Consider the following 27,973-nt stretch of genomic DNA (forward strand, 5'->3'; position numbering starts at 1 on the left):
CCTGTTGCCAGGCTAAAGCCGCCACAACCCTCTGTAGTGCAGCTTATAAACGCTAGGGTGGGCGCCAGCGAAAAAGACAGAGAAGGAGGGCTGCAGAGGCCAATACTTCAAATTAGCATAGCCCCGCCCCGCGGCACGCCGCCACGCCCCTTTTCTCCGGCTGTAGCCCTTCCTGCCGACTGTTTGCCCCTCCCCCGGACAAAACGCCAGGCGGGAACCCGCAAAGTGAGGCGGGGAGCCGGAGCCCCGGCGGCTCGGTCCAGGTGCTTCCGGCTCCCACCGGACGGAGGCGTGCTCAGCCCGGGACTCACTCTCCCACGGAAGTGTGTTGAGGCGCACCGGAAGCCACCTCAGGGGGTGAGCCATGGCGGGTTTGCCTGTTAGAGACCCTGCGGTGGATCGTTCTCTGCGTTCAGTATTCGGTGAGAGGATTTCGATGGTGCCTCCAGCCAGGGAGGGACGTGCCCTGCGGTCCCCAGCCGGAGCGGGTGTCGGGGCGGGCGTGCGGTTCCGCTGCTGTCCTTGGCCGCGGCAGCCTGGTGTACTCGTGGGCAAACACCCCCCCCACCCCCACTTGGGCTCCCCGGTATTGGAGGTTTTCCGCAGTGTGGTCCAGGGAGCTCGACTCCAGCGTTTGCTTTCCCTGCGTTTTCCCCTTCATGATTCTCAGTTATTTTTTAGGAGAAAAGGTGCGTGGAAACAGAGCGTCCCTGTTCCGTGCTGCTTCTCCTAGCCCAAAATACAGATTTTATTCTGAAGCCATCGACCCTATATCCACTTTCCGCCCTCTCATAAACGCGTAATGTCGCTTGCTTTTTACTTGTAACGTTTCATCCACCCATAGTGGTAGCGGCCACCTGGCATCTGGAGGTGGGTTGCGAATGAATGAATGAATGAATGAATCAAGCCCAGGGAGATTTTAGAGAAGCGAAACTAAGCAGCTCTTAGGATTTAAACGAGTTATTTCTCAAATAGGTGCATTGCTTTCAAAGCACGTTTTGGGGCAGTAGAATTGCCTCCAATTCAAGGCCAGCCTAGGCTACATAACAGGGCCAGCCAGAGCTACATAAGAAAATTCTCAAAACAAAAAGAACACGAAGCACTGTTTGAAAGAAACATGACAAAACAGTTGAGAATAATTTTTAAACATCCTCCACTATAGCCGTGGCTATTTCTCCGTAGGCGTATGTATACATGGAAATAAAGACACGAACCCATCCCCTTTAATTTATATTTTTAGTAGTCACTGGTCGAACTTATAGGGGTACGGCTAAATATCAGTGCTTAAACATTTTTATCAAAGTTAAGGAAAACATCCTGTTTGTCATATATGCATGTGAGAGCTGTTTGAAAGACATCTTTTTTATTTAGTCTCTGCCTGTGTTATGAGGTCTAAAAAGATACAGTGGAAGCGGGGTTTTGGTGAACGCTGTCCAGTCAGTTGTATATTTACTGATAAAGATGGAAAGCCTACTGTTCATGTGCTCACGTCGAAGCATTTGAATGTGTTATCTGTTCCTTAGTGGGAAACATTCCTTATGAAGCTACCGAAGAACAACTGAAGGACATCTTCTCTGAGGTTGGGCCTGTTGTTAGTTTCAGGTGAGATCCTCTTTTAAGAACTTAATGAGAGATTCTTAAAAATCACTACAGATTTTAAAGTAAATACATAGGCTTTATAATTCATATCCAGACTTACCTGAAAGATTTGTTTCAAAAACACAAAAGCAGAGTTAGAAGGGGTATCTTTTTTTTTGTTTTTGTTTTTGTTTTTGTGAGACATGGTTTCTCTTTGTAACAGCCTTGGCTGTCCTGGATCTCACTCTGTAGCCCAGGCTGGCCTCACACAGAGATCCGCCTGCCTCTGCCTCCACAGTGCTGGGACCAAAGGCTTGCATCACCACACCTGGCTTAGAAGGGTATCTTACTGTGGGCTAAATGAGAACATGCCAGTGTTTGCGGGAAGCCTGTGTGTATGTAGCATTTGTTCCTGATACCTGGTTTTGCTCTTCAGATTGGTATATGATAGGGAAACAGGAAAACCAAAGGGTTATGGCTTCTGTGAATACCAAGATCAAGAGACAGCACTTAGTGCCATGCGGAACCTGAATGGGCGCGAATTCAGTGGGCGAGCACTCCGAGTGGATAATGCTGCCAGTGAAAAGAACAAGGAGGAACTGAAAAGTGAGTATCAATCCAAGCCCTGTACATTCCAGGTTAGTGAAGATGAAGCCATGCAACTTCTTCATTTGCGATTATGCTTTAGAAGATGCTGGGGTGGTTAGCTGATGAAAAGCTTCTTACGACCCCAGGTGCCCGAGTGAAGGATGTGTACGTTTAAGCAGCTAGGCTTTAGAAATCCTTCTCTTCTTAGGAGTTGGTTTCCAGTTTAAGGGAAATTCAGGTTCAGCAAGCCTAAAGGCGTTTCCACAAATCCTATGGTGAAATTAACATCTTTGCTGTTTAAATGCTTCTCTTCTGAAGTGATTTGTCAAATCAATAATGGCATTATCACTGGCCCAGCTGTCCTCTAAGAACAGAAGATACACTGTCACTTTGCTTCACTGAAACGACGTTTTTGGGTGGCTTACTTTCCAGCTCCAGAATTTGCAGTTATTGATGGGTGCTCACAGAAGCCCTGGAAAATACACTTTAAATGACTTAGGTGGTTCTTTTGCCTTCCTGACTTTCTTGTGCTTTCTTCCTAATCAGGCCTTGGCACTGGTGCACCCGTCATTGAGTCGCCTTATGGAGAGACCATCAGCCCCGAGGATGCCCCTGAATCTATTAGCAAAGCAGTTGCCAGTCTTCCGCCAGAACAGATGTTTGAGCTGATGAAGCAAATGAAGGTGGGGGGAGCATTAGATTATAAACAAAACCATTTACATCAGATTTTCAAGTGTTAATGGGCATAATTCCCTAAGCTTAAGTAGTTGAGTCTATAGACACTATTTCGTCCACATTTTATACACGAAGCTATTTTTATACAGCAACAGACCTGCCCAAACAGTCCAGCTGTGTTTCTATGCCCCCTGTAGATGTTAAATTATAGCTTTGCCCATAAGTGATGTTACCATATTATAAATGACTCTTCTTGCCTGCCATGGCCGAGATTTTTTGTTCAGTGTCAAAATCAGTGCTAAATCACCAGGCATGGTGTTGCGTGCCTTTAGTACCACCACTTGGAATGCTGAGGCAGAAGGGTCACAGTGCAAAACCAGAATGGGATACATAAGGCACTGTCTCAAAAAGAAAGTCAGTAGTAACTCAGATTACCTTGAATATTACCTTTATGAGATAGAATGGCTCAAACCATTATCAGATTCTTAGTATTGAACCTGAAGGTGAATTTTCTTATCTTCTCAGCTCTGTGTCCAGAATAGTCCCCAGGAAGCACGAAACATGTTGCTTCAGAATCCACAGCTGGCTTATGCTTTGCTACAAGCGCAGGTAGTGATGAGAATTGTGGATCCTGAGATTGCCCTGGTGAGTCTCTTCTGGTTCTGGTATGGAGATAGTAGGGTATTCTTGGAGTGGGATAGGAACTGCCCGATTGGCTTGTTAAACAGACAGCTCATAGATGTGTCTTTTCACTTTTTAGAAAATTCTGCATCGCCAGACAAATATCCCAACGCTGATTGCAGGCAACCCTCAGCCAGTCCATGTTGCTGGGCCTGGCTCAGGACCCAATGTTTCAATGAACCAGCAGAATCCTCAGGCCCCTCAGGCTCAATCTTTGGTAGGGTTTTATTCCACAACATTTTTTAATCTGTCTTAAAATGTTATTTTCTTTTCAGGAGAATATTGAGAGAAGAAACAGCAGGATTCAGAGATGGTAATTAAAATTTTTAGGCATAAAAGCAATTTCCAGATTGCAGAGCTCATACCACCTGAAAGAATGTAGAGTCTGTTCCAAGTTAATAAAACAGAGGTCCTTCCTGTGAACCCTTTTCTAAAAAGCTAATTTTTTGTGGGTGTGTATACCTGCCACTGTGGTTATCACTTCAATATACTTTATGTTACCTCATTTAAATCTTCATAGCAGCAGAATGAGGCAAGCGTTCTGTCTTCCTTCTCAGCAGTAACAATGGAAAAAACATATGTTCAAAAGCATGATTGTATTCCTACAGACATAAAAATTTAATACATCTAAAGGCTGACATTTTTGTAAAGAAAAGGAAGTAAATACTAAAGACTAAATGGGAAAAGGGATTTATGATGTACAAAAAGGCCAATTCTAAATAAAGAGTACTTTGTCATGCTCAGAGATGTCTATTGCCATATGATAATAGCAAATATTAAAAACATATGAAATGTTCATTAATGAAAAGTGGAGAAAATTTGGTATATCTATCCAATGGAAAACTTTAAACAGTTCAGTAAACTACATGTATAAATAGGAATGACTTTCAGAAACCTAATGCCATACAGCAGTAAGGTAGGCAAGAATATGTGGTATCAACACAAAAAACTAAAAAATATAATGGCGTACAGAAAGTAAAATGAAGTAAATATGGGAATATTCTCCATATGGGTATCTCTATCAGCATAAATTCTCAAACTGTTAAGTGAAATGCCAAAATAGTTCAATATATAAAATTATGTGTATTTATTTTATGTGTATCTGTTTTTATGCATATACGTAAGTACACTATGTGCATGCAGTGTCCAAGGAGGCCAGAAGAGGATTCAGATTTCCTAGAATTAAAGTTATAGACCATTTTGAGCTTCCATATAGGTGCTGAGAACTGAACCCAAGTCCTCTGCAAGAGAAGCAAGTGTTTATAAACATTGAACCATCTTTCCAGCCCAAATACAACCATTTTAAATGCATATAAGAATTCTGAGTAGTTATTTAAGGAGTAGAAAAATATGAGGTGTAATTGAAAGCCACATAGGTGGTTATGTTGTTTATATTATTTTCATAAGCAAAAAGCCCATAAATTAGTTTAAAAAAACCAAAATGAGTAATGGGCATAACCAGTTCACAAAACTGAAATTAAGTATTCATTCTAAAAATATAAACTAAAATAAGCCACCATTTTTCACCTACTAGATTTGTAGAGGTAAATAATGTGGATGAATCCAATGGGCAAAGATTAGTAAACATTTTCTTCAGAAACTTAGGTAGTAAATATCTTTGGCTTTACAAGCTGTATTGTCTCTGTAATGTGAGATAATATGTAAAAGTATGTGACTGTATTCCAGGAAAACCTTAGTTATAAAGCCACTTATAGAAACAGGCATGGCAGTGCCTATGATCTCAGCACTTAGAAGGAAAGCAGGTGATCAGAGTTCAAGGTCATCCTTGACTACCTAGCAAAATTGAAGCCATTCTGGGCTATTTGAGACCCTGACTCAAAAAAACAAAGGCTGGGGCCTGCAAAATGGTTCAGTAAATAAGGGTGCTTGCTATCAAGATTGACAACCTGAGTTCAATCACTGGAACACACATTGTGGAAGGAGAAAATGTATTCCTGCAAATTGTCCTCAAATGTTCCATAGTATATGCACATGCATACTAGATAGATAGATGGATGCATGGGTGGATGGATGGATGGATGGATGGATGGATGGATGGATGGATAACGAGATGGCTCAGTAGATAAAGGTGCTTATTGCCACACTTAGCAATCTTGAGTTCAATCCCCAGGAGCCATAATAGAAAACGAGAACTTATACAAGTTAACCTCTGATCTCTGACCTCCACATGCATGCTGGGGTGTATATGTGAACACAAGAAATTTGAGAAAAAAATACAATATATTAGACAAGGTCTCACTATATGGCTCTGGGACAGTCCTAGAACTCGCTGTGTAGACCAGTCTGGCCTCTTAACTCACAAAGATCCACCTGTCGCTGCCTCCTGAGTGCTAGGATTAAAGGCATGCACCGCTATTCCTGGCTTGAAAAATGTTTTGACTGGTAAAGAGTTTAGCCAGTTTGGTGATACACGCCATTAATCCTAACACTTGAGAGGCAGAGGTAGCTAGCTGGATTTCTGAGTTTGAGGCCAACTTGGTATACATAGAAAGTTCCAGAACAGTCAAGACTACATAGACTTTGTCTCAAAAAACAAACAACAAAAAAAAAGATGAAAGAATTTAGCCAATGAGCAATAGTTTTCCAGCCCCTGTCCTAGATGAGTATTTTGCAGAAATGGAAAATTAAGACTGAAAATCCAACCAGTCTAAAAGAGCCATAGGTGGCAAACTAGGATCTGAACCTAGTCTAATCTCATGACCTGTTTCAACCACCTCACTGTACACTTTCCTCTTTTCTGTTTAGTTTTGATTATAGTGAACTGTATGTGATTTTTAAAATATTCATAGAACTTTCATTGCAGTGTATTGCTGTAGTTCTATTTTTTAGTTATTGTTATAAGCCTTTAAATTGAACCTTGGAGGAAAACAATGATATATACAGACAAGTTAAAACATATCTGAGGCTTTGAATATCCACTGGAGGTCTTGAATTTTATCTGAAGAAAGCAGGGTGCTAGTACATTTCACTCCCCTCTGCCATCACCACTCACAGTGATGAGTTCAGGCAGGACTGAACATGTGGACCAGTCATGATCCATTGAGATCCATGGTGTTTTGGACTTTAACAGGTAAAACCACTGCTGTTGGTTTAAGAAGCAGCAGCTGTGAGCAGCATCTCTACTCTGAATCTCATTCCTCACTTCTTTATTACTAAACTGTTATACTATACACAGACTGCAGAGACATGCAGAAAGTGGGATACTACTGAACTCAGACTCCAAACTTTCTTCTTTTTGGTGCTCATATATTTGATTCTTTTAAAGCTCTTTATTCTTTGCAGTTATTCACATTCCAAAGATGTGAGTAGTTCTCTTGGGAATGATATTGCATATCTTTTCTCTCAGGCAGTTTAAAGTATCATTTAAAAATTTACAAATTTACACATACCCCCAAGAAAGTTACATCCAAGGACAGAAGTTATTAAAGCTTGGAAAATTTTTTTCATAAAAATGTAGAGTACGAGCAGGACTTTTTTTTTTGAAGTCTCAGTCCCTTTTTTGTCAAGTATAAGGCATTTTTTAAAACTCTTGTTGTTAGGTGCTAATCAGTGAAGTCAAGAATGGGTTTTACTTGCTGCGTTGCCACATGGATAAGACTTAATTTCCTACACTAGTCTCTACATTAGGCATATGCTCCATCTTAACTGCATTCACATAACCAGGCTCAAGTTACATACTGCAGTTTGCTTCTGTGGAATTCAGAGTATGTGATAAACCTAATGTTATAGAAGACATACACAAGAACACTATTTGGCAGACTATTGGAGCTACCAATTTTAAGAGAAACTTAAGGCCACAGACTAAATGTTTTGAGTCTGCAGAGACATGCTCACACTTGTCTTTCTCTTGGTCAGGGCGGAATGCATGTTAATGGTGCACCTCTGATGCAAGCTTCTATGCCAGGTGGAGTTCCAGCCCCAGTGCAAATGACAGCAGCTGTAGCAGGTCCTGGCCCTGGTTCCTTAGCCCCTGCAGGTAATCAGTTGAGAGTCTTTACCATTTTGTTATTTTGCTGAGGTTTTATAGTAGCAACTGCTGAAGTGCAGCCAATTATTTAACAGGATCTTGATGTAAAGTAGATGTGTAGCTATACCATGTATTCTAGGTTGAGGAAACTAGATGATTTCTTCTTTGTTTTGTATTGTTTGGAAGAAAATGTTTTGCTGTGTAGCTGGGGCTAGCCTCAAACTTGTAAATCCCCCTACTTCAGATGCCCAAGTGCTAGAATTAGAGGCATATGCCATCAATCCCAGCTAAATGAGCTCTTAAGTGCTGGTATGACATACACTTGGATGTAACAACAGTGTCAAATTCATAAAGATTTCTAAATATCTGTTCTCCAATTCTGTACTTACATTGTCATGAAATGCTAATGTAGGCTATTGTTCAGTACCCTCTCTGGACATGTTGAGTAATCTTGTCCTAATGAATAAAAATTAGCTAGACACATTCAATAGATAATAGGACCAACAAGCTCCACTTAATTATTGGTGAAATTATTAAGGCCACTCCACGTAGTTAAAAGGGAGGTTTATTTAGTGGCGTAACTTACAAATGAAGGGATAGGTAGGTTGCAGGGTCTGGGAAAGACATAGCGCAGTCCAGCGGTGTTCTCTGGAGAACTCTGCTCAGTCTGCCTCCAGCGCCCAGGGTCCAGGAACCAAGAGAACCCGTGCATCCAGATCTTGGGTCTTCAGGGCCCTCTCTTGGCCCCGCCTTGTAGGCGTGACAGTTACCGAAGCCTCAGTGGGGGTTGGAACTTCAGATCAAAGCTGGAATGGCTACCCACTACACTTAATATTTAGAGATAGCCTTACATCTGTTGGCTTAAGTGTGGAGTATACTCCCTCTCCAAATGACCTTTAAAAAAAAAAGACCACGTACTTAGCCATAAGCTAAATTTAACAAATTTGAGGCAGTAGAGATTTTTATAGATCACATTGTTTGATTTTAAACCAATAAAATTAGAAATAAATAATTAAAAGGTGAGTAGGAGGTGTGGTAGTGGCACATACCTTTAATCCCAGCACTTGGAAGGCAGAGGCAGGCCGATCTCTGTGAGTTCAAGGCCAGCCTGGTCTACAGAGTGAGATCTAGGACAGCCAGGACTACACAGAGAAATGCTGTCTCAAAAAACAACAAAAAAAAGGTGAGTGGGAAGAAATCTTGACTTGGAAAATTAAGGAACATACTATAGCTATTTAAAGAGAAAATAAAAATTCTAATAGTATAATTTAAAACAAAAGTAATATATATTTATATGCCATTCAAATAGGTATGAGAAAGAGTAAGGTGGTGCCTAAAAGAAAATGAATATTCTAAATACCTATGTTACTAAAAAATAAATTCCATACTGGTACTAATTAATTAGAAAAATAATAAAGCACAAGACAGCAAGAAATGGAAATTAATGAAGATGGGAGTGCCCCTCAGTGGTAAAGCACTTGTCTACCATGTCAGTCCCCAGCAGCAAGCACAAAGAAGTCTTACCAATCAAAACACCCCCCAAAGAACCAAAATCCAAAAACTGAGTATAACAAAAAAATTAAAATAATTAACTTTCAAGGGATGTTTTTGAGCTTATAGTATTTGTATTTATTAATTCATTAAAACTTCTTGGGAATTTTTTAGCTATCCTACAGTCTTTGAAAATTGATAAGAAGAGGAAAAACAACCTTTAGAAAAGTGCAGGAAGAAACTATTTAAGAGCTTTGTAAAAGCAAAACCAGATGACCAACAAAAACGGCCTCCTTTATAGTTTGGGAGCTACAAATGAAGTAAAAATAAAATGCCATTTACACCCATCAGTGTCAAGTTTCAAAGAAGAGGACAATATTTGACAGAAATAGGAAGGTTTTCAATCTTTGAAGAAAGTAGTACAACATGAAAGATTCCTACATTCTGACCACCAGTTCCACCACTGGGGATTTAGCCTTTACAAATAAAAGGTGTTATGTGATGATTTCTTTATGTGAGAAATTATGCTCATAATGCCTTCTGCTATCTTTTCCTCAGATCCTAAACCTTTGTATTGTGTTAGTAATTGGTCTGGATTCAATGGAATGGAACAAGAAGGAAGCTTTGAGGTCATTTAGATCAGTGGTTTCCAACTTTAATATGTGTTAGAATCACCTGAAGGACCTATAAAATGCAGATTGATGGTCCCTGCTGCCAAACTATAATTTAATAAATCTGAGGTGCAGAACCTGAGAATTTGCAGTTTTCACATTTTTCTGGTTGATAGTGATCTGGCTTGTCTGACTGGGGACCACCTTCTGGGGACTCCTATTTGGAACAACCTGTTCATTTTACAGATGAGGAAGCTGGGAATATAGTACTTTCATTGAGTCACTTGTTCAGAATCATTGTTATTTAGTAGCAAGAGCTGGGCTAGCACCCAGTTCTCTGGGCACTTAATCCATAACGTTTTTAGTGCTTAGCATGTTTAGTGAGATAGGGACAATGTGATGTGTACTTTCTATTTTAAGGAAGTATCCATGAACTGCAAACAAATCAGCTTGCCTTTTGTCCCCACTCAACAGCATATCTTGCTCCTTTGGAGAAAACAGAATTATTGCTATGTGGAAGGGACCAGTCAAGGATTTGTGGTGCGTGATTATTCTTTATATAGTAGTCATCATACCCCATCTGGTTAGTGTAGACCATAGGTTCTCCTTTTTATAATAGATATTTTGCAGTGGCTTTACTGTCCTGAAATGTAGTGCACAGATGATACAGCCTCTGTAACATGACTTCAAAAAATTAATATTATGCCCTAATTATAATAGAAACAGAAAATAAAAGAAAGTTAATTTATGATTAAAAATTAATATATAAATGTCCAGGTAGAGTTAGAAAACAAAATGTAATAGGTTTTTACATCTAGCCCATTAATGTAAAAACTAAAAATTTAGACAGTTACAGTGATGTTTGCTTTGATAATTCAGATACCACAAGGACTATTGATGTGGTTTTCCTAAATAGTGAAAAATCATACTAAAACTCTTTTAAAACAAATTACAGTCTCCATAATGTACTCAGTATTGCATTTCTAGGAAAGTCAGTATGTCTATATACTAAAAACAGCAGCACATAGGACTTTCGTGTTCACAAATACAACAGACTCAGATTCTAGGTTGAGATGGCAGCAGGCAACTTTTCCTTTGTATGAATGTTCAGTGAGTCATTTAAAAGTTTTTTTCAGACACAAGATCAGTGTTGATTTTGTGGGACTATCTCATACTTTGTAGGCCACCTAGTATTCCTGATACCATCTCATTCAGGGTTAACTGTGCCTCCCAAAAGCTTTGTCATAACTAAATAATATACCCACACATTTATAAAATACCCTAAGAGTGATAATGCCTCCCATGAGAAGAGTCTTGTGGGTAAGAGGCATTGTTTTCCTGCATTAAAGGGCTTTCTGCCACAATTTTGGTAATTGAAATGAAATACTCCTGAACTCACTTGTCATTGAAGTGTGACATACTGACAAACTTCATCTTCTGTTTCACTGCATTGCTGAATGGTAGTTATCACCTTCCATCAATGGTTTCTCCATGTGGGGGAAAAATGATGACATTTGTAAACTCGGCCACTGTTGTTGTTTTTTCTACAGGCTCAGTTTATGTTTTTTTCCCTCCCCTTTATTTTCTAGGAGTCATGCAAGCCCAAGTTGGAATGCAAGGAGGTGGACCAGTGCCCATGGAACGAGGACAAGGTAAGTGTTAAATATCTGTTGTATATATACTGAACATGGAAATGTTCCATATCTGCACTATCTAATGTGTCAGCCACTAACCACCAGTGGCAATTTAAAGATTGAGTTAATTAAAATTAAGTTCAAATTAAGTAATGCCTAATGTTCTTATTTCCTGAGAACAGTAATCGCATTCCAAGTGCTCAGTAGCCACACGTGCTAATGAAGACCACGCTGGACATTGCAGATGTAGAATGTTTCTATGGTCAGTAAAACGTCGATTGGTCCAGACTTTCCATAAGGGCTATTCAGAGCCTAGCTCTATAAGAATCAGTGATGTGTGACAAATGCATCCTTTGTTTCCTGACAGTCTTACAACTCCACTAGCGTGTTCTCAATCTGTGAATAGCTGTTGACTTCATAAGTTTTAATAGTGAGAATATAGTATATGACTGGGTCTGTAGATGTCAAGATGTAAACCCTTTAGCAAACTGGGAGCAAAGCAGAGGTCTGTGAAGCATAGTTGCAAAGAATTTCCTGTACTGTGGCAAAAACACTTTATAAGAGCAGCAGCCCTTCCAGAATCTTTGCATTCTTTTCTCATATTATTGGAGTCTGAAGGAAAAGAAAATACAGTAGTTTGATTAAAAACAAGATGATAGAAAAAAGGAAACTGAATGTATACTGTAAATACTCAATCACTTCCGTTTCCATAGACAACCTCGGGAGTTGGGTGGCAGTGCCTCAGTTTTACAGGTAAAGAAATGGAAGCACGGGCGTTTTAAGTTTCTCAATGGGATGCGGTAAGTGCATACTCATATCTGAGTATTATGGCCTGAATCTGGTGCTCTTCTCTTTTGACTTAAAAATAAAAATCTCTCAATCTAAAATCTGCCCTCACTGGGCAGCGGTGACACACATCTTTAATCTCAGCACTCGGGAGGCAGAGGCAGGTGGATCTCTGTGAGTTCAAGGACAGCCAGGGCTACACAAAGACACCTTGTCTCGAAAAACCAAAAAGAAAGTAATAAAACAAAATCTGCCCTCTTCCCATTATTCTATACTGCCAGTGCTAATTTCAGAATGAATTTTCAAAATACTGTACTTACTCATTAGATTCCTCCTGTGTTGGGAATAGATTGATTTGGACAAGAACAGAGGGTCTTAATGTTTTTCTTCTTAGCTGATTCCCTACAAGAGAAATCTATTTCAAAAGCAAAATATTAAGATACAGGCCCATGGTTTGTACACAGTGATTGATGATTGAAATGATGAGTCTAAACTTGTCTTATCAGATGAATGGCAATAAGACAAACTTCTGGCCAAACATGTCATCTTCCCTCTAAAGTATCCCATGCTTCTGTGCTGCTGTGTACTGCCATCCCATTACTGTCAAGACATCTACCCCAAAGTATCTCTGCAGTAGTGAGAAGGGCTTAGGCTTCCATCAGTCACATCTCTCCCTCTTTCTTGGCCGTTAGTCTCAGTGAATCCCTCAGCCGATGAGACATCTTTCTTCCTACTGGAGTTTAGCCCCATCTTTTCTGCTAAGAATTACCAAAAGGAATTGACTCAAAATTTGAAAGTATTTCAAGGATCTGTTGACACAAAGATGAAAGTGAGATGAGTTTCAGCAATTTCCTTCAGTACCCAGCATAGGAAACTGTTTTCATTTGTGACCAGATTTGTCTCTGCCTGGAATCCTTGTTTGGTGTGCACATTTGTAATTGTGACAGATTTTTGAGACAGTGCTTCTCGCTTTCCCACCTCCTGAGTTGTTTAATGTTGGTTCCCTTGTCGGCTCATTAATCCTTGTCATTTTTTTTTATAATCATAGACTTGCTGTAGTAGGCTGTTTCATTTAGAGTGATATTCTCTTTCCTCACCTAAAGTTCATCAGCTGCATTTACCCATTTGATATTTTTTGACAGAAATTTTTAGACTTTAAAGTAAGACAAAACTAGTACTGCCTCACTTCTGTTATGGTCTCTTTGTGATTAATCTCATGTCATGTTCATTGGAATTTCTTTCATGTTTTGCTTCTGAAAATACATTTTTCTCCATTTTATTTCTTTTTTTTTAATGTACAGGAAGACATAAAAGAAAATGCTGTAGCAACAGAAAGGAGAGTCCAAAATTGCTGGTTATTCTTGCCTAAGTAAACCAGCCCATAGGTTTCCCTTAAGAAAGATGCTTGGTCAAAGTGGAACTGTTGGATAAGACAAAGGCCTCTTGTAGTTTAGGAAGTTTTATAGGCTGGGGCAAACTAACAAACTCTTGGCTTTTTACTGACATGTGTAAACCTCCAGTCTCCATATGTGTATGTTCCTTTGTGTGTTCAAGCTATTTTAAGTGTCTGCTATTTCTCCTTTTGAACTTACTGCTCACCTAGGAACCCTACAGCACTCGCCCGTGGGACCCGCCGGGCCTGCATCAATTGAGCGAGTTCAAGGTACCCATTGTATCTGCAGGTTTCCTTTTGCTTGTGGTGTTCAGGGTGGGATGTTGAGAGGAAAAGAGCTGCTTGGCAGTCATCCTCACGTTCAGAACCCCAAAAGGGTAGTGTTTGGGGGTTTTTGTTTTTGTTATTTTTGTGTTTTTTTTCTCTTGAGGCCACAAGTCTAAGATTGACCTCTTCACACAGGGCAGAGAACATGGATGATATGAGCATCTGTCCGAGGCTCTGCTTCCTCCCTACTGGTGTCAGGAGGCTTGGATGGAATAGCAGTCTGTAAGGAGACAGCAGGTTCTTGCAGAGCTATGGCAGTGTTCATATGCCAAGACCCTATCTCTCTTTTGTGACTCTGGTCCTTAAACTAAGATTGATTAGAAGGAAAACAAGGATTGTAACTTACTTGAGGTCACATGCTCGTCCTTGGCAGGTTGCTCCCCTGTTTGCTCTTTATATAATTCCATCCATACCTCTGACATGGCACAGATGCTGCCTACACCCTGCTTCTGTTCTTGAGCTGCAAGAGGATTCTTCTGTGGTGAGGCTTCACCCACTCTAAGGTGTCCAAATTACGTTGTCAGTGGTATAGAGTCATTTCTTGTTTCCTTATGTGTCTTTCACAGCACTAACTCCATGTTTCTTTCCTTGTCAGTGCCAATGCAAGACCCCAGAGCAGCTATGCAGAGGGGAGCCTTGCCTGCCAACGTCCCAACTCCTCGTGGTCTGTTAGGAGATGCCCCCAATGACCCACGGGGAGGCACTTTAATGTCTGTGACTGGAGAGGTTGAGCCTAGGTAAGTACTGATGTAGAAGGAAACAGCTTGAGAAGGTGGAAATTTTCCTTACATTGAAAGCAATCTCTTTCTGGAACAGAGTTGGACCTGTTTGCCTACTTCAAAAGATACATAAGTATCTGTAGCTACTGTCCAAGACTAAGCACTTCTCCTAAAGCATAATTGTATAGTTAAGAAGGTAACTTTGAGCCAACTATGACTAGCATATTTTCAGAAATTGAAAATTCTAGTACTATATACCTAAGCAAGGAAAACGTGAGGTAATGGTACTATTAATGGCAATAGTTGTTGATTGTGGGGATCATACCTCTGGCTTTTCTCTAAGTACTTGAATCACCTCATTGAATCTACCTTAGGCTGGGGGTGTAACACCAGTGATAGAGCACTTGCCTAAGATTCGCAAGGCCCTGCCTTCAATCCTCAGCCCCACAAAGATAGAGAGACAGATAAGTCCATATAACCTTAGAAATGAGGATTGTTATTGCTTTAAAATATGTCATTTTTCTTCATCTCTAGAGCTTACCTGGGACCACCACCACCACCTCATCAGGGCCCACCCATGCACCATGTTCCTGGCCATGAAGGCCGTGGACCACCCCCACATGATATGAGGGGAGGTCCATTAGCTGAGCCCAGACCTTTAATGGCAGAGCCAAGAGGACCCATGCTAGATCAGAGGGTTCCACCCATGGATGCTAGAGGTAAGGTGGAAACAGCATTACAACTCCAACTAGTAGCCATGGGTTGATGAAGGACTTGGCTCTCTTCAGCTCTAATATGGGACAGGAGTCTTGGCAAGATTTTTTACGATTTACCTACAAATCTAATAAACTAGAAAGGAGACAGTCTCATAGGTAAGGAGAGATGTGACTACAAATTAGTAGCTACACACTGGTTTTCTTACAACTTTCTAGGTGGAAGAGATCCCCGAGGATTAGATGCACGAGGGCTGGAGGCCAGAGCCATGGAGGCCAGAGGACTGGATGCCAGAGGACTGGAGGCCCGTGCCATGGAAGCTCGTGCCATGGAGGCCCGTGCCATGGAAGCTCGTGCCATGGAGGCCCGTGCTATGGAAGCCCGTGCCATGGAAGCCAGAGGCATGGATACCAGAGGCCCAGTACCTGGACCTAGAGGACCTATGCCTAGTGGAATCCAAGGTCCCAATCCAATGAACATGGGGGCTGTCGTTCCCCAGGGAACAAGACAGGTAATACTTGTAGCATCTACATAAAATCTTAATGTATTTGAGAATTGCTTACTGAGCCTGATTTTTATTGTCTTCTGACTTAAATGAATCTGCTTGTTAAAAAGAAGAGACTAGGCTCGCCTTTTACTTTCTCATATCCCTTAGAAGAAGAGTGTTCTAGTCTCTGATAATTCAGAAGATCTCTGAAAATGAAAATGTATAGGTCAAGGAGTACTCTGCACTGGGTATAGAAACCAACATCACATTCAAAGCCCCCCCCCCTCCAAAAAAAACATTTGTACAGATCTCAGACCATTTGAAAAACCTCAAAAATGATTATAGTGTGCAACCTGAACTAGAGCATTTGAGGAGTTGTGTTCATTTCGATTATCTCAGGGTGGCAGAGACCTGTGTGGATTTATTGTCATCACAGCATCTAAATGAACAGTGGCATAGAAAAGGCAATCTGCATACAGTTCTGGAACTGCAGTCTGTCTCTGTCTCCTTCACTTGGCTCACTCCAGCTGTGTGTATGGGATACTTTGTAGTAGTCACCTCATTTATCATCTCCAGTTGCTTGTGGGGAGATAGAATGTGTGTATCTTCCCAAGTTTCTATATGTTGATGCCTTCATTTTTCCATTTCTCTTCCCATTTTCATGTGTTTCTGTATCTTCCAGTGTATTGGGGGTTGGGAGAAGAAAAGGAGGAGAGAGAGAGAAATATCAAAACTAGAATGCAGCATGTCTAGCATCCAGTGCTCTCATTTTATAGGTTTGGAAGCTGAAGGCCGGAAAGTCCGGTGACTTCATCAAATTCACCTCACTAAAAAAGTGACCGAGCAAGGATACAGCTTGCTCTTCTATTCTACTCCTCTGTCTTACTTGTGTGTGTGTATGTGTCTCTGTGTGTCTCTGTTTGCCTGATCCTCTTCAATTTGAGATAAAAATAGGACTTTTTTTCTTGGTATATATAGAATAAAAATTATTTTCTGTTATATTTCAAGTTTTGCTTTAAAAAAATGTGTTTGTAGGCTTTGATTCTTGTTGTACCCTCTATGGTCAGTAGTCTCATAGCACACGTGTTTTTTATACATCCTTTCAATACTTAATTTATTGAGCATCTACTAAATACCAAGCATAGTACTAGGGATATAGGAGTGTGAACAGCAAATTCTTGGCATACTAGCTGAGGAGAGAGATACCAAGTAACTACACACTGTGCTTATGTAATTCTCCCGACGATTCCATGGAAAAAGACATTGAAAATGATGGCTAATATCTTGGCTCCTTTTTCTCTGCTAGTGCTTGAATTCATTACTTTATAATGCTAGGGTTTTTGTTGTTGTGTTTTTTTTTTAATTTGGTTTTATGATGCTAAGATTCAACCTAGAACCTCACAAATGCTAAATAATCTACCAGTGAGCTATATCCCCAGACCAATATAGTTTTTATTAAAAGTCTGTAAAGCCAATTAGATCCAAGGTAGAAAAAAATAAGAACTTCAAATTGATACTTTTTTACATTTTTAGCAATATAATTCAGTAAATATATAAATAATACATCCTAGTCATCTATAAAAGTGTTGTGTTTGAAACCTCACTTTTTCTTCTATATTTCTCACTTGTGATAGACAATTGCCTTTATTAGATTATTTTTTGAGACAGGGTGTCTTCATGTAGCCCTGGTTGACCTGGAACTTTCTGTATATACTGGACTGGCCTTGAACTCACCGAGATTTGCTTGTCTCTGTCTTGGGAGTGCTGGAATTAAAGGCATGCACCACCACATCTGGCTTACCTGATATTTTTAGTGTAGCTTTCTAATGTTATCCTTTTTTCATGTTTGTCTTTTTAACTTCATATGGCCTTCATATATCACTTTAAATCAGGTTTTAAATTTAACTCCAGTCCATGCAGTTAGAAGCATTGTAGCTAAAAGGCTTGTTACTAGGGTGGTTATGTAATTTGTCGTACAAAGAACACATTCAAGAATGAAAGTGTTGTTAATTTACTCTGAGACAAAAGCATAAACTGGAACTGTCTTGGGCCAACCAAGGTATGTGGCCAGTCTTGCAAGTACCTATCTGCCTAGTACAGGTACTCCTGGAAACTTCACCTGGCAAGTTTTGGGTAGTTATTTCATACTACAGTGTCTCAGATTGGTATTTAATCAGTATTAGTAAATTCCTAAGTGAGTGTAGCCAGAGGTGGTTCATATCCATAATATATCATTAAGGTTGACACAAGTCCCTGGATGGACTAAGTGCCTCTATGTGCCACTGCTTCATGTGCCCAGTGTCTTAGAAAAGAGCTGATGCATGTGAATGAGTATTCCAGGTGTCTTAGTTACTGTTGCTATGAAGAGACATGATGAGATGACAGTGGCAATGCTTATAAAAGAAAGCATTTAATTGAGGGCTTGCTTCCAGTTTCAGAGGTTTAGTTCTATTACCATGATAGGAAGCATGGCAGCAGGCATGACATACGTGGTGCTGGAAAAGTAGATGAGAGCTATATCCTCATCCATAGGCCAAAAGGGAGATACTGGGCTTGGCACTTTTGAAACCTCAAAGCCCACCCCCCAGTGACCCACGTCCTCCAACAAGGCCACACTTCCTAATCCTTTGAAATAGTGCCACTCCTTGGTAAATAAGCATTCAACCATATAAGCCTGTGGGGAGCATTTTTACTCATACCACCACATTTGACTCCCTGGCTTCCATTGGCTCATAGCTATATCATAATACAAAAATGCATTCAGTCCAACTTCAAAAATCCCCATAGTCTATCACAGTCTCAACACTGTTCAAAAATTCAAAATCTCTTCTGAGACTCATGGCAATCTCTTACTTGTAAACCCATAAAATAAAAATAAAAAGATCGATCACTCACCTCCAATATACACTGACACAGAATATACAGTACCATTTCAAGAGGGAAGAAAGGGAGCATAGTGAGGAAATACTGGACCAAAGCAAGACTGAAAATCAACTGGGCAAATTCCAAACTCTGAATCTCCATGTCTGATGCCAAAGACATCATAAGATCTTCCAACTCCTTTCCGCCGTGTTGACTGCAGCACACTTCTCTCTTGGGCTGGATCCACACCCAATCTGCAGCTTTTCTTGGCAGATATCCCACGACTCTGACATCTTCAACATCTTGGAGTCTCCAATGAAATCCAGGCTTCCCTTCACAATTTCACATAATGGCCTCTCTGTGCCTCCATACAAGGACACCCTTGAACATGCCTGGCCTCAGCAGCTTTCCTTAGCCTCAGAGGGAGATTCTATAACCCCTTTTTTGTATCATTGACTTGTGGCCAAAGCTGCCAAGTTCTGCTGCTTGATGGGGCTGCAATTAGACCTCCTTGTTCATGTACATTTGCATCAGCTTTTTGTTGTTGATTGTTTCCTTTACTGCTTAAGCTTTTCCTTAATTCTTTTTCACAAATTGAAGATTAGCTGGGTAGGTTCTTGCCCTGAGGTCACCACTCCCTTTATTCCATTTAGCATCAGGCTTTTCTTTAAATTTTTTATCTCCTTGAGCATTGAGATTAGCTCCATTACACTTTCTGCTCCAGTGTACTTCTTTTCTCCTCAAACTGTACATTATATTTTTTCCTTTCTCAGCTTACTCCTTTTCATTATATATATATATCTGCATAAGAGTGGCCACTAACAGTCACATGACACAGTCAATATTTGGCAATCTTAAAATCTCTGCTAGTGCCATTAATCCAAAACTGTTCAATGTAGCCTCAGGCAGATTTTTAACACTCAGGCAAAAGCAGCTGCATTCTTTGCCAAAATGTTACAAGAATGGTCCTTAGGCCACTTACTAATTGTTCTTCCCCTCTGAAACTTCTTGAGCCAGGCCTCCACAGTTCAAATCACCCTCAGCACTATTTTCAATACTCCTCTTAAGATGGCCCATTAAGCCCTATTTAAAGCATCCAGCCACTTTTGTAGTTCAGACTCTTCCATATTCTGCCAACAAGCAGCATGATCAGGCCTGTCACAGCAATAGCCCACTCCCTGGTACCAATTTATGTTATAGTCACTGTTTTGTTGCTGTGACGAGACGCCATGACCACAACAGCTCTTAGCATTTAATTGATGGCTTGCTTACAGTTTGAGAGGTTTAGTCCCATCATCATCATGGTGGGAAGCATGGCAGCAGGCATGGCATGCTTGGTATACATGGTGCTGGGGAAGTAGATGAGAGCTACATCCTGATCCACAGGCAGAGGGAGATACTGGGTTGGCATGAGATTTTGAAACCTCAAAACTCCTTACCCCCAGTGATGTACTACTTCCAACATGCTATACCTCCTAATCCTTTGAAATAGTGCCACTCCATGGTAAATAAGCATTCAAATTTATGAGCCTATGGGGGCTGTTCTTATTCAAGCCAGCACACCAGGTGAAAGAACTATTCTAAAAGTTGTTCAAACTATTTTAGTGAAATATGCTTCCTGTTTTCTTAAGTAAAATGCAAAAAATACTTAAATCATTTTTGATTCCTCAAAATTAACATGAAAATAGATCCATTATTATTTATGTTATAATATAAAACATAGTTTTGGCCTGTGGGGTATCTGTTCCCTTTCCTGATGGACTGTCACCTCCTCCTTCACATTGTTAGCCACATCATCTGTTCCTGACAGGTGTTTCTCTATACTTCCCTGGTTGTGATCTGGGAAAGCAGGTAACAAGCTTCTTAAAGATTTGTTTGCAATAAAAGTATCTAAACTCTAGGTAAGAGCCTGAGTGTGAGCATCACACAGGTATAGAGTACATCTAGTTAGTTATAGTAGGTGTATAGAGGCATTTTCCTTGGGTTCTGGTTGTCTTCCAAAGGATTGGACCCACTAAACATTCTTAATACCAATAAATATGCTCTAACTGCATTTTGTTCTAACTTGAGTAATATTTCTTGGTCTGTATTAAACAGGAAGCAATTGTAATGTACTCTATAGAAAGCTCTAAAAAAACAAGGGCTGGAGAGGTAGTTGAGTGGTTAAGAGCACTTGTTATTGTATAGGACCTGGGTTTGGTTCTCAGCGCCCATGTTGTGGATCATAACCATCTGTAACTCCAGTTCAGAGGATTCAGCACTCTCTTCTGGCCTCCATGGGCACTAGGCATGCATGTGGTGCACAGATATACATGCATGCAGGCAAAAAACTCACACATAAAATGAAAAGAAGCTTTAAAAAATGCACACCACCATTGGTTATCTGAGCACTAAAAGGGATATTGCGAGTTTTTGTTTTTGTTTTAAGAAATCTCTAAAAAGCAAATGTTGGGCTAATACCTTCTTTTCCCCAGAGACCTTCCTATCTCCTTTCTGTCTCTCTAAAACTGACCGTCTGTTTTGTGGGATAGAGCCCTTTGAGAATAACTACCAATGTATACTTGAACTAGAGGTTGGCAGTAGTCGTGTGAACATCGCTTCCCCAGCAGAGCAATATACAGTTGTGTAAAGTCAATTGGCTTTACTTGTGTTTACTCTGAGCATTGATTTCTCCAGTGCTCCTAGTTTTCCCTATGCATATTTGGCTAAATTTTGCTAATTTGATGTCCCCTTCCTGCACTGTGTATTATTTGTTAGTGATGATGGGCAAAGATGTGTATGTTAGTGGATCTTTGGCCAAACACTGCCTTCTGCTTTTGCTAACAGTATAAGCTGATCTTTAGATCATTAATCTCTTTTCACTCTTATCTAGTCAAGATTGGTACTATATTGAGGTTCCATGGACATCAGGAATTCTATATGCTGTCTCCTTTCTTTATACCCATAGGTCCCAGTCATGCAGGGAGCAGCCATGCAAGGAGCGACCATGCAAGGAGCGACCATGCAAGGTGGAAGCCAGCCTGGTGGCTTTAGTCCTGGACAGAGCCAAGTCACACCCCAGGATCATGAGAAGGTAAGCAACAGTCTGACTGCCTCCCTGTGCACAAATGTAGTCTTTTTTATCTTTTCACTTCCAATGAAGATCCTGGGTCTTCAAAGTCCTTTTGAAAGTGATGTTTACTCTAACTTAGAACTCTCCAATGATCTTGACTGAGCATTTTGGGGACCTGATTCTAAAGTTTTTAAGTGAATATGATTTTACATTTCATATTCATCTATAAATGTCATTTTTTTCCTGTGAAAGCCAAACTGACCTAAAAATCCAAAGCTCCTTTCTGCCTCCCCTTTCTACCAATACTTAAAAAAAAAACAATAGCATATTCACCACAGGTATATCTTTCTGTTGTTATACTTGGCTATTGTTGGGAGCTTGTGTCTGATAGGAAGACTTAAACTTGTGAGGGGAAACTCAAAACAGGACTAAAAACTTAAGAGTTCCCAGGGCTCACAGATGCCATCTTAGTATGCAGGAACTTTGAGTTCCTGAGGCATCTCTCTACATCAGCTAATCTTAGGTATTTTCCTTTATTCGTGCGCTTCATTGTGCCTTTATTCACCATTTTCTTTTTTTCTTTCCAGCTTGCAGTTTGTGTGTGTGTGTGTGTGTGTGTGTGTGTGTGTGTGTGTGTGTGTGTGTGTGTGTGTGAGAGAGAGAGAGAGAGAGAGAGAGAGAGAGAGAGAGAGAGAGAGAGAGAGAGAGATCCTCCCTTTTCCCATGCCAGTAGCTTTTGGACAGAAGCTGGTGGTATTTTCGTTTTATTTGGTTTTCTGACTCATCATTGAAACTCACAGTCTTCCTTTCCTCTGTGCAGGCTGCTTTGATTATGCAGGTCCTTCAACTCACTGCAGACCAGATTGCCATGCTGCCTCCTGAACAAAGGCAGAGTATCCTAATCTTAAAGGAACAGATACAGAAATCCACTGGGGCACCTTGAAAGGTGAGCTGACTGAATGGTCCCTGGGCAGAACTAGGTCCTTCTATATTTGAAGTACACAACTTCAACCTTTAACAACGTAATGTTCTCTGAGGCCCCCAGTCTTCACTAGGCTTTGTCTACCCTTCCGTAGTCAGCATCTCTGGGAATCAGATAAGGCTGTAGAATATTTGTTCAGTTGTTGAATTATTTTCAGCCTTTTCTAATGATGAAATTAATATAGTGTCAGTTTCCCAAAATTAATAAGGCATAGGAATATAGAAAGTTAAAGGTAGGGCCAGTAAGATGGCTTGTCAGGTAAAGGTACTTGCTGCCAATTCTGATAAACTGAGTTTGATCCACAAAATCACATGGTAGAAAAGAAAACCAACTCTCCTCAATGTATCCTCTGACCTCTACACACACAGTAGCAGTGTGAGCCCATAATAAATAAACGTAAGCGATAGAAAGGAAGGGAGGTAGGTAAAGGTGAAAGACCCTGCTCCCTGAATCTCATTCCCGCAACAGAACCTATCAAAGTTTGCTGTGGATCATTCCATGATTAGTTGTTTTATTCCAAACCATTCCTTCAAAATGGAGGAAATACAGAGTATTTCAATAACATATTACTCTTTAGGCTTCTAGTTTTTTGTTTTGTAATGTGTGTGTGTCTGTGTGTGTTTGGGTCTCATATAGCCCAGACTAGCCTTGAATTCACTATGTAGCTGATGATGACCTTGAACTTCTGATCCTCCTGCTTCCACTTTCCAAGTGCTAAGATGACAGGCATGCAGCCCCATACTCTGCTTTTGAGGTACTGGAGAGCAAATCTGGGATTCAGGCATTCGAGGAATGCTCTATCCCAGCTGAGCTATATCCCAGCCCTTGTAATGAATATTTTGATGGTTCACTATTACAAGCCATTTAAAGTAGTAAATGGCCCTGTCAACATCTGTTTCTTTACATTTGAAAGATGGCTGATAGTACCATTATTTTTCTTGCTCATCTGTTAGGCAAGAAGGATCCAACTTGCCTCAAATAATCGTGTGGCCAAACTTGCTTATATAAATATTGTTTTATTTTCAAAAGTATTTTCCCTCTTTGTATTTCATAAACAATTCTGTTCTCTGAAAGCAATTTAAATTTCATATTGTTCTAATACCTGTTAGAATGTCTTCTTTGGAATTTTTACTTTTTAACCCTGTGTATCTTATAATTCCCATGCACATGTTACCATGTAACAGTGAACTCATGATAATTAGCAGTCTTAACTAACTGTACTGTAGTCTGTATTTGTAGTGATTTCAAGGCTTCCAGACTGCAAATATGCATTGTATCTACTGATAATTTAAATGACTACTATAACTGGAAGTGATCATAGGTAATTGGATAACTAGACTCTTAGTATATCCTACTTTACCTTTCTTCCATATATCCCAAGCATTTTATTTTCTTCATTAAAAATATGGACTATATTCATAGGCATTTACTTTTAAATATTATGACAGAAAAGGCATTCTCTGCAGTTTTAAAAAATTACTGGTTTTAGGAGTGTGAAGATACAAGTATTACTGAAAGTTCTTTCATTGTGTATTCTTAAATTATCTCATTTGCCTTGCATATTGACCTCAGGGCAAGATTTTACAGGATTTTTATTTTAACCTTTTGAAGCAATCATAGTTTCATAGGAAGTTGGAGAAATAATACAAAGGACCTCATGATAGCATCTTATATTTTTGCTTTGTAGTTCAAGGCCAGGCCTCAGTATATTACTGTGAACTAGACTACAAACTATATTCAGTTTTTACAACTCAGTCACAAACTGTAATTTTTTGTGAGTAAACTCTCTACTGGTATTTATGCATATTGTAGCTGAAGCATTGGCTTTTTTTTTCATCCTAAACTTACAGTTTGGGTTCCTTTCTCCCATCACAGACAGTGTTGCTTATCACTATTGAACTGGAGAGATAGCTCAGTTCCTAAAGTGCTTGTTACACAAACATGAGTACCCAGGTTCAAACCCCAGAACCCACATGAAAATTGGATGCAGTGGCACTCTCTGGTAATCTTAGATGGGGAGGTGAAGACAGGAAGATCCTTGGGACCTCCTGACTAGCCAGCCTAACCTAATCAGTGAGCCCCAGGTCCCAGTGAGACACCCAGTCTCTAAAACCCAGGTGGATGGCCATCCTAAGGATTAACACTTGAGGTGACTTGGACTTCTTGCTTCTGCACTCATGTACGTATATACACATATGAGAAAGAGAAAGGAAGGAGTTTTGGAGTAGGGGAGGCTTGCCTGCCTATGGTATATATATGTCGTCACAACTATTAGAAATACTAATATTTATTTAATATTTATTAAATTAGTATGCCACTGTCATTCAATGGGTAGATATCAGAGATGCTCCTGAACATCACACAGTGATGCACAGACCATCTTCCTCACTTCTGAAAATATCCATGTAATGTCCAGGCTGAGAAACCCTGCTACAAAGGACAGTGAGGAGACAGGACATGAGGCACATACTGGCTGTTTGATCTTTAGCACATCTCCTCTTCCCTCAGTCCATTTTTGTTTGCCTTTTTTATGGGGGTAATTGTTTTTTCCTGGTGTTTAGGAAAAAGAAGTCTACTTGTAATGGCTTTCTCCGAACTTTTTCTTACAGGTTCTCAAAATCTTCCCTCAGTCCATTTTTGTTTGCCTTTTTTATGGGGGTAATTGTTTTTTCCTGGTGTTTAGGAAAGAGAAGTCTACTTGTAATGGCTTTCTCTGAACTTTTTCTTACAGGTTCTCAAAAACACCTGGCAACAAATCTGGAAATATAATTCCATAACATTGTTGAAATGTTGAAAACATGGTGAATTCTGCATCCTAATCCCCGATGACTCACATTGCTGCCAGGTGGAGGACTCACATCACCATTTCTCCAAATGAAAGCAGTTCATTTTGTTGTCTTAGTTTGTATATTTTTTGTGACAAAAAAGTTTAAATAAACTTTGAACACAATTTTCACATACTGCAAATTGATATACATAACCCTTTTGCTTTTAAGAAGCTAAACACCAAGGCAAAAGCTTAGATATGTTTTCTACCCTTACTGCACATTGTCCTTTAATCTCCTGTTGCCATAGCTCTGTTCTTACCTTAGCCTAAACATTTATTCTTCTTAATGATATGTGAGTATTTCTCGGAAGCAATGTTTTCAGGAACTTTGTTTTTTGTTGAGTTTGCTTTCAGCCCTTTGAAAACTTTCTAGAGTCTCTGAGTTTTCTGGGAGAAAAAAGCAAGTGTTTAAAACTATAAAATGGCCAGAAGGCAAACAGGCAAAGAGCATACCACAGAAATGCATTTGGTTTGGGACAATCCAATTACCAAAATGTGTTGTTTGGTCAGTAGCAGGTCTGAACATTCGAAGTTCAGAGTTAAGACAAAGGTTGTTTTGACACTGGTTTGAGTGTGTGTTAACAACCTGAGAGACTGTTGTAAAGCTCTTCTGTCTAGGTAGCCAACTTTACAAGTTTACAAAGCCACTGGTTTTCCACATGTTCAAATTTAATAAGGAAAATCAAGTGAACAAAATACGTTTTATCCCATCTTTCAAAAAATCGCAAAGCCTTCGGCCCTGTCCTCTAACTAAATTTATTCCAAGAACTTAAAACAGAAAACCCTAAAACTTTGACATTTTCAAGTCTTTTAAGAGGACCAAGTATAGAGCACAGGAAGGCAGATTGTCTGTTAGGGTTGCCTGCTTTTTTCCAAGTACTACCTACTTGGAAGAGAATTCGTGCCATCAGCCTGTGCTAACCTGCAGGTCTCCTTGCCTTTTGTTCTCCCATGGTGGCATTAAGGAGGAGCATGGCTGCTTTCCACCTGGTCAACCTCAAGACCTTTGAAGAGTTGCCTTAATAATTAGTAAAGTTTATTTACTAGAACTAATTGTGAGCTTATTTATATTCTCAGAACCCTACCCTCTGTGTTAGGATTATGGGCAGGTGAATTAAAATCATTACTAGGAATGTGAAGCATAATAACATTGCTTACATGCCAAACCAAAAAATGCAAAAATATTAAAATTGAGGGATGTTTCCATATATTTACAATGAAAATTTGCTGGTATGTCATAGTATAACCTATCAAGAAAAGTGCAAACCAGCAAGCACTCCCTGTCTAGTCCACTTATCCCAAGTTCAACTACAATGTTAATTATGCATGCAGTTCATTGTTTCCATTACCTTCTCTGCCTCCTGCATAAATAATCAGTGATGTGATGATTCGAGCAGCTGTCAGGATTTTAAAGCACCAATATATTTAGACACAGAGATCTTGAGGAAAATATTTCTAGTTAGGAACTTGGGTTTTACACAACCAATTCCCAATCAAGATTCCTGAGGCTGAAGTTATTTGGTAAGCAGTTGTCTAATAGAAACCATCTCCTGGAAATCCTAGTGTGCATTTTCCCAAAGCCTCATTAAACTTAATGTGGTTAGCAGACATTGAGGTGAATAAATTGACAAGAGCAGTGGCACCCCAATTTATCCCTCTGGAAGCACTCACCAGTGTTTTTACTGGTCTAATAGTACAATTAGGTACCCCAAATTCATGACCTGTGTTTATTATGTTCAGACTAGTGACTGAAAAATGATCCTGCTAATCCTTCAAGCTATAGGTTCCTAGATAATTGGAAATGTAAACTTGTTCTCTCTTGGTCAATTAATGGTAGAAAATAGGTGGTCTAGATTCAGTCTGCCAAATCTGTGAGTTCAACAGTCTGAGCACACTGAAGTGTGGCATTTTTCTCCCTGTGAGGAGCCTGGGGCTTCTTTTTCTTATGATTCACCATGACTAACATCCCAGAATCAGTGTGGTTATTGTCCTGGTTGATAGGAAAAATAAACATTTTTATAGGAAAAAAAAATGACATTCAGTGAATGATTCCTCAGTAAGTAACACCTGGAAAGTAGTCAAAATTATAAATTCTTTATTTTTTTTATACCAGACATTCATAAACAAACCCCTGTAATAAAAATAATGGAGAGCTTCTGTTAAATTAAGTTATCCTATGATATAGGCTCGGCCTTCATAGTTATTTCAAACAATGCAAAATGGCAGTATAGGTGGCTTCTGATTATAATGCAAATTTGATTACAGTTAATATACTTCAGATGGAAAACCTAGGGAAATTAAGCAAAATTGTTCAATAAGCAAAGATGAAAACCTTTCAGTTTTTTTGACAAAAGAAAGAAATGTAAACTGTTGGTCACACTGGATAAGATCATGTTTAACAATGTACCTAGTGAGTATGATATGGGAGTGGGAATCTTGGTAATTTTATGTTGTTTATTTATGATTATTGTTTTATCTTGGATTCAATAAATATTTTAAAATTCACACTACTTAGAAATCTTCTGTGAGGGACAAGTGGGAGGGGAGATTGTGAACCAAAGTGCAGGAATCAACCAAG

General features: G+C 39.8%; 1 protein-coding gene across 5 annotated transcripts; it reads left to right on the forward strand.

Annotated features, from left to right (window-relative positions):
* Positions 1-178: 178 nt before the first annotated feature.
* Positions 179-27,900, forward strand: Cstf2 (cleavage stimulation factor subunit 2). Of its 5 annotated transcripts, XM_052735518.1 has the most exons (17): positions 180-422; positions 682-870; positions 1,524-1,602; positions 2,015-2,184; positions 2,713-2,849; positions 3,367-3,486; positions 3,602-3,739; positions 7,399-7,519; positions 10,087-10,152; positions 11,202-11,264; positions 13,636-13,695; positions 14,348-14,489; positions 15,006-15,190; positions 15,404-15,696; positions 21,482-21,607; positions 22,407-22,532; positions 25,300-27,900. In XM_052735518.1, exons 4-16 carry the CDS (start codon positions 2,097-2,099, stop codon positions 22,527-22,529), a joined length of 1,662 nt encoding a protein of 553 aa, XP_052591478.1. In that variant the 5' UTR covers positions 180-422; positions 682-870; positions 1,524-1,602; positions 2,015-2,096; the 3' UTR covers positions 22,530-22,532; positions 25,300-27,900. The 5 variants fall into 5 exon arrangements, with proteins under 5 accessions (XP_052591439.1, XP_052591450.1, XP_052591478.1 ...); XM_052735479.1 differs by lacking the exon at positions 682-870 and having other exon boundaries at positions 179-422; XM_052735490.1 differs by lacking the exons at positions 682-870; positions 13,636-13,695 and having other exon boundaries at positions 179-422.
* Positions 27,901-27,973: the final 73 nt, after the last annotated feature.

This window comes from Peromyscus californicus, unplaced genomic scaffold (assembly GCF_007827085.1).
Source record: "Peromyscus californicus insignis strain IS unplaced genomic scaffold, ASM782708v3 Scaffold_10__1_contigs__length_136768540, whole genome shotgun sequence".
Classification (NCBI taxonomy): Eukaryota; Metazoa; Chordata; class Mammalia; order Rodentia; family Cricetidae; genus Peromyscus; species Peromyscus californicus.